We start from the raw sequence: 12,929 nt of genomic DNA, 5'->3' as shown, positions 1-12,929 counted from the left end.
TCTTGTGTAGTAGCTATCCTATCCATAACTGTTTGGTTTCTTTCATTAATATAATCATCAAAGATGATGAGATTATTTTTTGATTTATCCAAATCTTTGGGTGAAGGTCGATCATACATATTTTCACTAAGAATACAAGTTAGAGGTTTTGATTTCTTTTTGCATTTCTGTGTGTCCCAACATAGTTGTATACTATCTTCAATGTTGTAATAATTACCTTCGCATTCTGCGAAAGGTTATGTTTTGGTCGCTGTGTATTTATTTATTTGTGAATATGTGTGTTTGTTTGTTATTCGCATAACTCAGAAAGTATTAAACCGAATTGCATGAAATTTGGTGGGATGATTCGTGAGTATCCAAGGATGATTTGATTAGATTTTGGGAGCGATCGGGTCAAAGGTCAAGGTCAAGGTCATGAAAAGGTCAAAAACACTCTTTTGAGCATAACTTCCTTCATAATACAGCTATCGACATGCAACCACCGCCATGTTGTTCCATGACGAGATACCTTTCGGATATGTAGTGTCGGATTTGACGTAACGTCATCGGAAGTGCGTCTAAATGACGTCACAAGATGACGTAAATTTTCAATTTTCGATCTCTTCAGTTTTGATCATACCGTTTTGTAGAACTTACCTTAAGGACGTCACACACCAAATTTGACTTCGATCGGACTGACCGTTATGACGTCATTGACGTTTGAACATGACGTTTTTCAATTGTGGCTAAAATGTCCTGATATTTTTCATTCAAATATCTATATAATTTATAAAGCAAAGTCTCCCAAATCCAGGCATTAGGATCAGTACCAAAATATCTGTTTATTGATGTACAGGTTTTGCCAATTAACTCTGAAGTCAAGGTCACACTCAAGGTCAAAATATACTTGTAGGCATAGCTTCAGATCTAATAGAGCTATTGACATGAAACCAACGTTAAAACGTTCAGTGAACTACGAGCTTTCAGAATGGTAGTCCCCGATTGGACGTGACATCCCCGGAAGTGCGTCAAAATGACGTCAAAAGATGACGTCATTTTTCAACTTTTTAATTTTTCAGTGTTTATCATTCCATTTTGTTGGACTGCCTTCAAGGAGGTTACACACCAAATTTGACGTCAATCGGACGATTTGTGACGGTTGTGACGTTATGGATGTTTAAAAATGACGTTTTTCAAATGTGCCCGGAAAAAAGTTGCGGTGGCAGCGAAGGTATGCGCTCTACCGAGTGCCCATTCTAGTTTAGTTTGTTTTGAAGTTTAAATAAACCAATGATGTCTTGTTTGTGGAGACCCGCATTAAAACCTTGTGAGAGTAGTTGATCTTTGTGTTGAAAACTTGACTTTGTGAAAATTATTAAATTATCATCGTCTAAAAAGTTGGAAGTAAGGAGCATCTTTAAAATATGCAGGTTTTTCCACATCCGCTTGAACCAACTATTAGACATCTTAATGGATTTGGAAGATATTTATAGTTGTTAAATTTTATCTTATTTGCCCAAACGGGTTAAAAAAATCATTCATTTATATATTTAGAAAATAGATTATTTAAATTTTTATTGGCTTTTTTAAATAATTTTTTTTGATGTTTTATCCTGAGTTCATGTTATTATTTCTTGAGTTATTTTTTATATCCTGAGTTATTTTTTAAGATAATCCATTATTTTATTAGTACATTATCTTGTGTTGATATTTCCCTGAAAATGACAATCGTGATTATTAAATAACATCAATCCATTAAACATTACCCTAATTTGATCAATCTCTTCTGTTGTAACAAAAAATGTGTATTATTACTCTCATACTTGAAATTCATTTCTCTTATTAATCTTTTAAAGTTATTCATTTTTGGTGTAATTTTAAAACAGTTATGTTCTTTTTATCTTGCCAAAACGAAGTTTTTGCAAGATATGTTAGTCAGCTTGTATGTTTTCTTTTTGTTTTTTGTCTGTAATCACGTATAAAAAATTCTGCAGAGCACAGTTATCATTGGAAATTTTTATAACTTCACATATCAGAGGCCTATAGAGGTCCCTTTCAGTGCACAAAATTTTGAAGGTCAAGGTCAAAGGTCAAGGTCACTTTGTCGCAAATCAGGGGAGTCGACGAAACCCTTATTTTTTGAGTAATTTTGATCGGATCGTCTTCAAACTTCATGGGAATATAGTTCATGGTCTGGCGCTCAGCTGATTAATTTTTGGTGGCGATTGGCCTTGACCTTCATATGTTTTTTTTTTTTTTTGGTCTGTAATCACATATAAATCACTCTGCAGAGCACAGTTATCATTGGAAATTTTTGTAACTTCGCATATCAGAGGACTATAGTGGTCCCTTTCAGCGCATAAAATTTTGAAGGTCAAGGTCACTTTGTCGCAAATCAGGGGTCGACGAAACCCTTATTTTTTGAGTAATTTTGATCGGATCGTCTTCAAACTTCATGGGAATATAGTTCATGGTCTGGCGCTCAGCTGATTAATTTTTGGTGGCGATTGGCCTTGACCTTCATGGTTAGCGCCTCAGGTCAAACATATTTGACCCAAGGTCAAATTTTCAAGTTTTAGGAACCATATCGTGTAGTACCTCAAATTGAACACCTCGATGAGTGCTTTCTCGATATGTCAAGCTTGAGACATTATGACGTCATTTGGTGACGTTATGAGGCAAAAGCATATTTTTCATGGTTACTCTGTATAACGATTCTCATTGGAATCTCTCGTAGGCAGATATTCCTCGAGTCGCTCCTGGTGGATAGCAGCTCTGTTCACCTCAGTGTGACCTTAAATAAGTCACACATGGTCACCTTTTGGCAAGATACGGGTCACCCTGCGGGTGACATTGGTTTATTTATATTCTTTATCATCATTAATTAAAAGATAATTACAAAATATACATTGTTTATCGGCTTTTCACTGTGTTTAATCCCACTCTTTCACACACATGGCCATTCTCAAATTTATCATGTGTAGTATCAGGGAATTCAAGAGGTTCAATATCTGGTATATTGTTTGGATTCACAATATTTATGTAGTATTTTTCACTTAAAATATAATTCATCTTCACTACAATCAGTGCTTTCTTAATAATAATAATAATAATAATAATAATAATAATAATCATCATCATCATCATCATCATCATCACTACTTTCATAACTATCATTTGAACGCAAACTCTCAGTACCATCACTGTCTTCTATTCATCAGATACTATCATCACTATCATAATCTTCAACATCTTCGGATGTATAATGACTCATTTATTAAGGAAAAAAAAATCTTGATTCATAATTTCTTGAAAAACCATCATCTATATATTTATTTGTGCTAACAGAATCAGCTATTATTTTTTTTAGTGGTAAAGTTATTTTAAATTGAGTTTGACTATTTGAATGAAAAACCATTTCTCCTGATATATTAACATCATTCAATTCCCCGATCTAAATTTCATTGAGAAATGAATTTCCTTCAGGATTACTAACCCAATATTCTACATATTTTACATTTTTAATATATAAACAAATTCCATCTTGAGCATTCCTAAGAGTTGTATCTTCTCTTTCCAATGCTTCATTCACAAGAGTTTTTCATTCTCTCATTTGAATGAATTTGTTTCATTGCCTTCTCCAGTTTTGGATATATTGCTAAAAGGAGAGGAGAAACTTTTTACAAGATTATTTGTAATGAAGGAGAATAATTAAATGATGTTTGTGGAGAAAACAAAGAAGCTTTCCCACAAAAGGAAATTGTTGAGTTGATGAATAATAATTTTATCATTCATATCCAATAATTGAGCCTGGTGTTGGCTTAGTGGTTAGGGTGGTGGCTTGGGATCCAAGGGTCCTGAGTTCAAGCCCCGTTGGCTGCTGAATTAACACCAGGGGTTGACTCAGCCTGTCATCCTTCCGAGGTCGGCGAAATGAGTGCCAGTGTACTGGTCACGGTGTATGCCCCGGTTAGAATAGGTGTACCATATCCCTGTGTGTCGTAGGAGGCGACCAGGGTTGGCGTCAGGAAGGGCATCCGGCCATAAAACATTGCCTCAAGAAAAAGCCAAACCCCTGCACAGCAGGGAAAAATGGCTGTAAAAACGGTCATTTATTCATATCCAATAATTATTATAATTGTCTTTCTTCAATTTTACATCTCTCACATATTTTTCAAAATCTTCTATCAAGCTATTCTCTTCTGAAGTGATAGAATGAAATTCATCTTTTGTTTTTTCAAAAGTTTTAACTATATATATTTAGTCATAATTTATGGCTTAAAATAAAAATTAACCTATAACTCGTAGTTTAAATTTCGTTTCCACTCAACAACGATACTTAAACGAAGGATCAAGTTTCAACTTATTCTTTGTTAATTTACTCGATGGTGATGAGTGTTGTAATTTATACATAAACAAATATTCATTGCTTCACTGTTTGAGTATAGTGAAAAAATCTTAATACTGTGGTCTTATTAAAAATCTTAATACTGAGTTGTAAATTTGGTGTATAGTGAAAAAGATAAAATTTACTATTATGTGAAAAAAAATCTTAATACTGAATTGTAAATTTATTATTCTGTGAAAAAAATAACATGTTGTTCAATAAGAATTATTTGAGAGAGAGATATTTAAAAGATTTAGGTTGCCAGTCAATAAGTTTCCTTAAATTTTCTCATTCACTTACATGTAAATTTTTGTTGTGTCCGAGAACTCCGAAAACCCTACAACTCATGTTCCTGCAAATAAATATATCAATAAATGAGTGAAACTCTTCTCACCTGTATGGTTGCAAGGCACGCTTACAAGCCACAGTACCTGAGTCACCAGAAGGACTTGAGTCAGCGAGTCGACGTCTGGAGACCTCTGCCAAGGTGCTGACTGCACAGGAGGACAAGGTAGGAGTATGAAGTCAGTATATGTTCATGGTCATGCTTTTTCCAGATTGTTGGCAGTGCTGACTCGGTCACAGTGGATATATCGACAGTTCACTTAGGCAGAAGATAAAATGATAGTTTACCATTTCTCTTCCTGGCAATACTCAGAGCAGGAATTTTTATTCTCGCGCTTTCGAAGAAAAGCGGGAATATTGTGATTGTCTTAGCCGTCCGTCCGTCTGTCTTACCCTGTAACTCCTCCTACACCGTTTGAAATAGGAACTTGAAACTTTGGGACATGGTAGATATATGTATGGGGAAGTGCACACTTTAGGATTTTTGATATGACCCCTAGGGACCGGGCCAGAGGGGTTGGGGTCATGGGGGTCGATTAAAAAATATATATATATTGTCTTATAGCTTTTTTTTTTCAAGTGTATTTACCATTGTACATGGTAAATTCTTTTCTAAAGAACTTACTTATGTGGCCCCCATGAGTGACAAACAGTCACAGGTTTTACTGTATTTGTCTCATTGATTATGAATAATTATAATTAATATTATACACAGTTCATTCCTATGATTAAATTGATGCACAGTTCTATAATGCTGGACAGTGTTAAATTAATGTTTCATGAAATGTTGACATGCTTGCAATGACTTCTGATTTAGTAATCATAGTAAGCCTTTGGTCATAAAGCACATCTAATAGAAAAGAATAGTCAATCCATTTTGCAAGATAAAATTTCACCTAGCGTTAATGGGACAAAGCAGTGCGCGCGGGAATATGCGATGGCGTGCCATCGACAACGTAGTTCTAGTTAACTTTGCCAGAGTGCTGGAACAGACTGGCCTATTAATTATTCCCGTGCTTTCGAAGAAAAGCGGGAATATTGTGATTGTCTCCGCCGTCCGTCTGTCTTACCCTGTAACTCCTACACCGTTTGAAATAGGAACTTGAAACTTTGGGACATAGTAGTTATATGTATGGGGATGTGCACAACACTTTCGGATTTTTGATATGACCCCTAGGGGCCGGGCCAGAGGGGTTGGGGTCATGGGGGTCGATTAAAAAAAATATATATTGTCTTATAGCTTTTTTTTTCAAGTGTATTTACCATTGTACATGGTAAATTCTTTTCTAAAGAACTTACTTATGTGGCCCCCATGAGTGACAAACAGTCACAGGTTATACTGTATTTGTCTCATTGATTATGAATAATTATAATTACTATTATACCCAGTTCATTCCTATGATTAAATTGATGCACAGTTCTATATTGCTGGACAGTGTTAAATTAATGTTTCATGAAATGTTGACATGCTTGCAATGACCTGATTTAGTAAACATAGTTTACTAAATTTATTTAGTCTTTGGTTTTGGTAAGATTTAGTCTTTGGTTATAAAGCACATCAAATAGAAAAGAATAGTAAATCCATTTTGCAAGATAAAATTTCACCTAATGTTAATGGGACAAAGCAGTACATGCGGGAATATGCGATGGTGTGCCATCGACAACTTAGTTCTAGTTACTTTTGAAATTCACCTTGGGATCTTCAATGTATACCAGTGAATGCTAGCAGACAGGACAGCTGGCTTAAGAAGGGCACACTGATTGTTCAACTCGGTTTTCATTTCCATCTACATTATATTTTCACCATAGCATAATTAAGCCTTCAAGTAAGTGGTGGGTTCGCAGAGATGCATATGCACTTTCACAGTCTGTTGATATTTTGAAGCATCCATTTCCACTTTGCTGTCCACTTCTTCTAGGAAACGTGGTGCTTGGGTTAGGGCTCAGGATTCAGTTACTATGAATGTAAATGCTTGGCTTAGCATGAGCTTTTGTAGTAGTCTGGAGTTCTCAGTGCTCGAGTTGGTGTTTTTGTGTTGGAAGACTTGCCATTAGTGCAATGGTTGGTGTTTGTGCTTGGTTTGTCATTACTGCATTAGTACACAGTGACATGTAGAGTATTTTGAGTGAATTGCATCGTATTTTGTGTTCAGGATCATTGAACAACTTATGGCAGTTCAATATTTATTCTGAAACTATTGGACTTTTTATCCAATAGAAACAGGTAATAACATCAATTTTAATAAACCTTAATAAATAAAAGTAAATTAAGCCTCAAATCTTTTTCATATATTTTTCAACTTCCAAGATCTTTCCTCATCATCTCTACTAATAAGTGTGTGTGTGTGTGTGTGTGTGTGTGTGTGTGTGTGTGTGTGTGTGTGTGTGTGTGTGTGTGTGTGTGTGTGTGTGTGTGTGTGTGTGTGTCTCCCTCCTCCATAAGTCCACAACCATGAAGCCTATAGGCCCCAAACTTTGCATGCATACTAAGTGAACTCCAAGGGAATCCATGAATGAAAACTGGGTTATTGGGTAGATTTAAACACCCCTTTCGAAGATAATTAATGGTAAAACCAGAAACACAGGAAGTCTTTGGTCAGCCTGCATTCAGCTCGATCAGCTTGGGGGTCTTAATGAGCCATTTTTCCACTCAGCGAAAAAATTCCTTGCCTTGTATTCTTGGAACAAGTCAGTTTCTGTACAATAAAGCTTCATACCTCTGAATTGCTGTATACATCGGTGATTGCTCATCTTAATACCTACAAATCATTGGTAACATCACAATGCTTAAAAATGCCTGGAGACATGGGTTCGTGTCTTTATTTCATTTCTCATTCGTATATGTGCCATTGTTCTTGTCTTTATTTCATTTCTGCACATGGAATAAGTTCGAGAATCTTTAAACCTGAACCAAATTTCATGTTTTAAACTGAGGAATTGACCTTAATAGCAGTTCCGACTGTTTAAAAAAAAAGTTCATTTGTCCAATTCGCACATTGTTTGACATTCCAGCCATCTCCAGGTGGTGTTTAATATGACCGATCGATAATCGCTAATTGTTTTCCAAGCCTGCTGTTCCTTATCAACCGTGTTTTTGGAGTACTTGCTTGAGTGCTTAAGCCACTTGGCGAGCATTTTGCAAGCTGCTTGAATGTTCGTTTGCAAGCCATGGCGATACACAGCAAAAGTACCCGCACTGTCACTCTACACTGTCACTCTGCGCTGTCACTCTGCACTGCCACTCTGCGCTGCCACTCTGCGCTGCCACTCTGCGCTGCCACTCTGCGCTGCCACTCTGCGCTGTCATTCTTTGTAAATTACTTCTTTTTTTAATCACTGCTGTTGACATTTTTGAAAATATAATTACAAATTGACATTCAAGACAATGTGAGATGACAATGTAAATGAACTACACACGTAAATGTGTGTTTCGTAGTCTTAGTTAAATCTGACAAAAGTTTGACATGTAACCTTCACCTCGGAGTGGTTATGCTGAGCACCTCCTGGAGATTCTCGGAGACGTACCCGCTCATGGAGTACTTTAGAGGTTATTCGGGGAGAGTTGTTTCCAAAACCCAAGCTCATTACAGATGTTGCAAGGGATATAATGGCAGACGAAGGAGCAACAAGTGGGAACTCATTCATTCCTCATTCATTCCTTATACTTTGTGTTCACTCTGTGAGATTGGAGTATTGTGTGTTCATGAACAATGGTGGAACTTGCTGCAAATCCACTTTTCGTCCACCCATCCCTTCCCTCCATCCATCCCTTCCCTTCATCCCTTCATCCATCTCTTCCCTCCTCCCTCTATCCATCCCTTCCATCCATCCATCTATCCCTTCATTTGTTCTTGCTCCCCCACCCCTCCTTCCTCTCTCATCTCCCTCTCACCCTTCTTTCAACTTTCATGAAGTGATTAACAATGGGTGGTTGTGATAAGTTCCCACACATGGTTGTGTTGTGGTTTAGAGGTGGTTATGTTGTGCTGTGGTGCTTGCATTGTGTTTTTAGCCTGGAGTGTCAGCGAGTGTGCGAATTTGCCAGATGGACACTTTTTTGGCATTTGGGGCTGCTGCTGAGTTTGATTCCACGGTTTGAATTTTGGAATTTGGATCGGGTTGAGAGATTCTGGGGCTTATCGCATCTTGGTTTTTGTTTTGTAGGTGTTTGTAAGCATTGCAGCTAGGGTGCGATGGGCTTTTTGGTCTTTTGGCCTGAGCCAAGTTTTGGGATTTGGACTGCGGGGTTGGGCTTGGTGGTGGGTCCGGCTGTGGATGTTCGCTTGTCCGGTTTACATATTCATTGGCACTCCGCGCATCCACATGTGACCCCCTCGGAGAGATACAGTTCCAGAGTGGGTAAACAGGGGAGCAGCCGCAGTTCGAGTGACATACCTCAAGGGAAGCCCATGTTATAATCTCTTTTAAAATGTCATGTGCTGTTTGAAAGTGATGGGTGGGCTTGCTGTCCTGTTTGAAGGTGCTGTTTTATTGTATCCCATTTCATTCAATCCTGTACTAATGCTGGCAGATGGGACCAAATGATCCTGGCAGAAGGGACACCCCCGCCTCCTCCCCCCCCTCCCCGCTTCCCTCACCAAACGCAAGTCCAGAACACTCCCTTCCCCTCCCCACTTCCCTCTCCTTGCTGTCCCATCCTCCACTCCCACTCCCTCCGCAAACCCCCTAGGACCTCCCGGAGTATATAGCGACATGTGGTGAAGCATCGCTTTCCTCCCCTCCCCCTTCATTACTCTCTCCTCCCAACCCCCAATTCCTCATCCCCCCCCAATCCTCACCCCCTTCCTCGCTCTCCCCTCCTAGCTCCCCCCTTCCTTGACCCCCTTCCTCGCTCTCTCTCTCTCTCTCTCTCTCTCTCTCTCTCTCTCTCTCTCTCTCTCTCTCTCTCTCTCTCTCTCTCTCTCTCTCTCTCTCTCTCTCTCTCTCTCTCTCTCTCTCTCTCTCTCTCTCTCTCTCACACTCTCACTCTCACTCTCTCCCCACCTTCCACTCTCTCTCCTCCTTCCTCTCGCTCTCTCCTCCTTTCTCTCTCTCTCTCTCTCTCTCTCTCTCTCTCTCTCTCTCTCTCTCTCTCTCTCTCTCTCTCTCTCTCTCTCTCTCTCTCTCTCTCTCTCTCTCTCTCTCTCTCTCTCTCTCTCTCTCTCTCTCTCTCTCTCTCTCTCCCCTCCTTCCTCTCTCTCTCCCCTCCTTCCTCTCTCTCTCCTCCTTGCTCTCTCTCTCCTCCTTGCTCTCTCTCTCCTCCTTCCTCTCTTTCTCTCCTCCTTCCTCTCGCTCTTTTCTCCTTCCTCTCTCTCTCTATCTCTCTCTCTCCTCCTTCCTCTCTCTCTCCTCCTTCCTCACTCTCCCCTCCTACCTCCACGCTCCCCCATCCCTCCCTCCTCTCTCCCTCTCTCCTCTCTCCCTCTCCCACCCCTCTCTCTTCCACCCTTCTTTCTCTGTCCCCCTCTCTCTTAGTATTCCCAGCAGCGAAGTTGGTATTTCCTAGTACTGTATTAGAATGAACCTCACATGAACACTTTATTGCCCTCGTGTAATGTGACTATTTCAACAACCCACCCTTCTCCTCCTTCCCTTACTCAGGTTCAGGCCTTGATTAACCTTGCAGAGCTGCTGGGATCAGGCGAGTTTACACGACGTGCGACGGCACTAAAGCAACGGCAGAGCCGTGTGCTGGACCACCTCGCCACCAAAAGAGAAGAACTTGAGTTGGCGAGGCTTATGCTCCAGTTCAACAGGGACTGCCATGAAGTATAACCACCAGCACAGTGTATTTTTGACACTCCTATATATTACTTCTGTTTTTGCAAAATTCATCAGTAACTTATTTTCATGTTTGTGTTAATAAGAAAGGCAGCAATTGCTGTATATCTTGACCTTTTACCTCCATGGTGCACATTTTTAGCTCACTTGGACTTTAGTCCGGTGAGCTTAAGCGATTGAGCAATGTCCATAGGTGAGTGAGTGAGTAAAAGTGAGTGAGTCTGTCAGTCAGTCAGTCTGTGAACACTTCAGTCATTATCGCTTGAAATAAACACACTATTTTGATGAAAATGCACCACAAGTTTCATATATGACGCCTAACGAAAGTGTATTGACCGCATCAAAATCTGTGCTCATTAAGGGGTCCATGGGGGGGGGGGAGGTTGACCCCCCACCTTCCCCATCAAAATAGGTATGTACTCTCTTCTCCAAAACTACACACACACAATTTCAATGAAACTTGACCACAATCTTCATTATCCGTGATGTACCAAAGTGTATCAACCGCATCAAAATCTGAACTCATTAAGGGGATCTACAGGGGGCTTTAGAAACACAAAATTGGAATTTGCTCTCTTCTCTGATACTACACACATGATTTTGATGAAACAACCACAACCTTCATCACCCATGATGTACCAAAGTTTATCGACCGCATCAAAATCTGTGCTCATTAAGGGGATCTATGGGAGGGGTTGGGGTGGGGTGGGAGAGGTTGAGCCCCCCAAAATAGGTATATGCTCTCTTCTCCGAAACTACACACACAATTTCAATGAAACGTGACCACAACCTTCATCAACCGTGATGTACTAAAGTTTGTTCACGACATTGAAAAAAAATTGGTGTCTGAGGTTGTCTGCGGGGAGTTTGAGTGACTGTTGCTCTTGATCCTGGTGAGTTTCAGAATGTGCGATTCTATTTTTATCTGTATGCTCATTTGATCTGTATGCTCGCTTGATTGAACTACCATGAAATGAGCTTGTACATGCATCCGCATTGCCACATGACATTCTCTTGAATCCTGAACAGCTGGCGAGTTGGATAGAGGATATGGGGAAGCGCATGACCGATGGATCTGGTAAAGGTGCGCACGACCTGCAGGAGAAGATGAAACTTCTGCAGAGACATCAAGGTTTTCAGGCAGATGTGCAGGCCCATGCTGATATGGTCCACGACATTACTGAGGTTTGTTTTGCTTCATGCTGAGAATCCTTTTATTCTGAGTCTGTCACCATCTTTTTCAGTGATGAGTGTTTGGGACTGGCAGGATAGCTCTAGGATGATTTTGGTTGTTTTTTTTTCAATCTTTTTTTTTTACACTGGGTTCAGTTTCCTACAGAATCGAACTAGAACGGCACTCGGTAGAGCACATACCTATGCCATGCTGAACAGTTTACGTTTTGTATCCCACTGATAGGCCGGATCTGGATCCGGACCTAAACCAAAATCAAATCAGATTGTTATTTTCATCGAACCAACTCATCCACCTAATTTTGTTATAACTCGTCGCCAACTTTTTGAGATATCGTGCCATATATTGTTTTTGGCCCCATCTCTCAATGGTGAAGAATCACCCAAAAAAATTTTCCCATTCGCATTTGTATCTTCACCAAAATCGAATCGATTCGTCCTTGTCACACATCCAACCTATCCACCAAGTTTCCTCTGATGAATCTGTCAATGACTTTGAGGTATCGTGCTATTTATCGTTTCTAGCCCTATCACTTAATGGTGAGGAATTCGGATCTTCACAAAAATCAAATGGTACAGACAGATAGACAGGCGTGAAGCATAACCTCTGTCCATCTTCAGTGGTGGATGTAATAAAGCTAAAAACTGCCATACTGGTGCTCTACAGGCAATGCGTTGCATCCTAGGTATGTTTTCCTTCGGAGGTGGCATTAATAAGGTTGTGCTTCCATATCATTGCAATTAATTATTGATGTTATAAATTTGATGCCATTTTCTTAAAGAATAGTCCATTGTGTGTTGGTCAACGTTCACGACTTGCCATGAATGCCTCGATGCTCAAACACTTCACAGACCATCACTCATGACAAACCATGAACATTGCTGACTAAGTATCAACTTTGAATAGGTTGCTACTCTGTCACATGGTGCTATAGGTTTGGGTAGGATTTTGCAATTTCACAGTGTGCCGACACACAGTCGTATTCTCTTGTGAAAAGGGCTGTGACAACAACGCCCAACAGCAAATCTAATATATAAAAGGATCTCGTTCTCGGCATGCCTGCGTCCGTCCGTCCGTCAATAATTGTCCTTTAGGGAATACCACGAATGAGTACATGCAAATACACGCACTTACGTACAGTGCTGCACATACACGCATGAGGAGAGTTTGTTTCCTGGCATGACCCGTGCCTCATACCCCAGACAGTTTCATCAAAAGAAGGAAGAAGGGGAGGAAGGGGATGGT

At 39.9% G+C, this 12,929-nt stretch overlaps 1 protein-coding gene across 2 annotated transcripts in view; it reads left to right on the top strand.

Moving 5' to 3' along the window:
* Positions 1-12,929, top strand: part of SPTBN5 (spectrin beta, non-erythrocytic 5) — a 325,418-nt gene that overhangs the window by 166,547 nt on the left and 145,942 nt on the right. For both annotated transcript variants that reach the window (XM_085863420.1, XM_085863413.1), the window contains 3 exons: positions 4,776-4,877; positions 10,313-10,480; positions 11,522-11,677. In XM_085863420.1, the coding sequence (XP_085719546.1) occupies positions 4,776-4,877; positions 10,313-10,480; positions 11,522-11,677 (426 nt within the window). The remainder of the gene's footprint in view (positions 1-4,775; positions 4,878-10,312; positions 10,481-11,521; positions 11,678-12,929) is intronic.

Source organism: Eptatretus burgeri, chromosome 2, assembly GCF_056783735.1.
Source record: "Eptatretus burgeri isolate ZD-2024b chromosome 2, Ebu_testis_v1, whole genome shotgun sequence".
Classification (NCBI taxonomy): Eukaryota; Metazoa; Chordata; class Myxini; order Myxiniformes; family Myxinidae; genus Eptatretus; species Eptatretus burgeri.
Note: the sequence above shows the minus strand (reverse complement) of the source record. Positions and strands in the feature narration are given on the sequence as shown.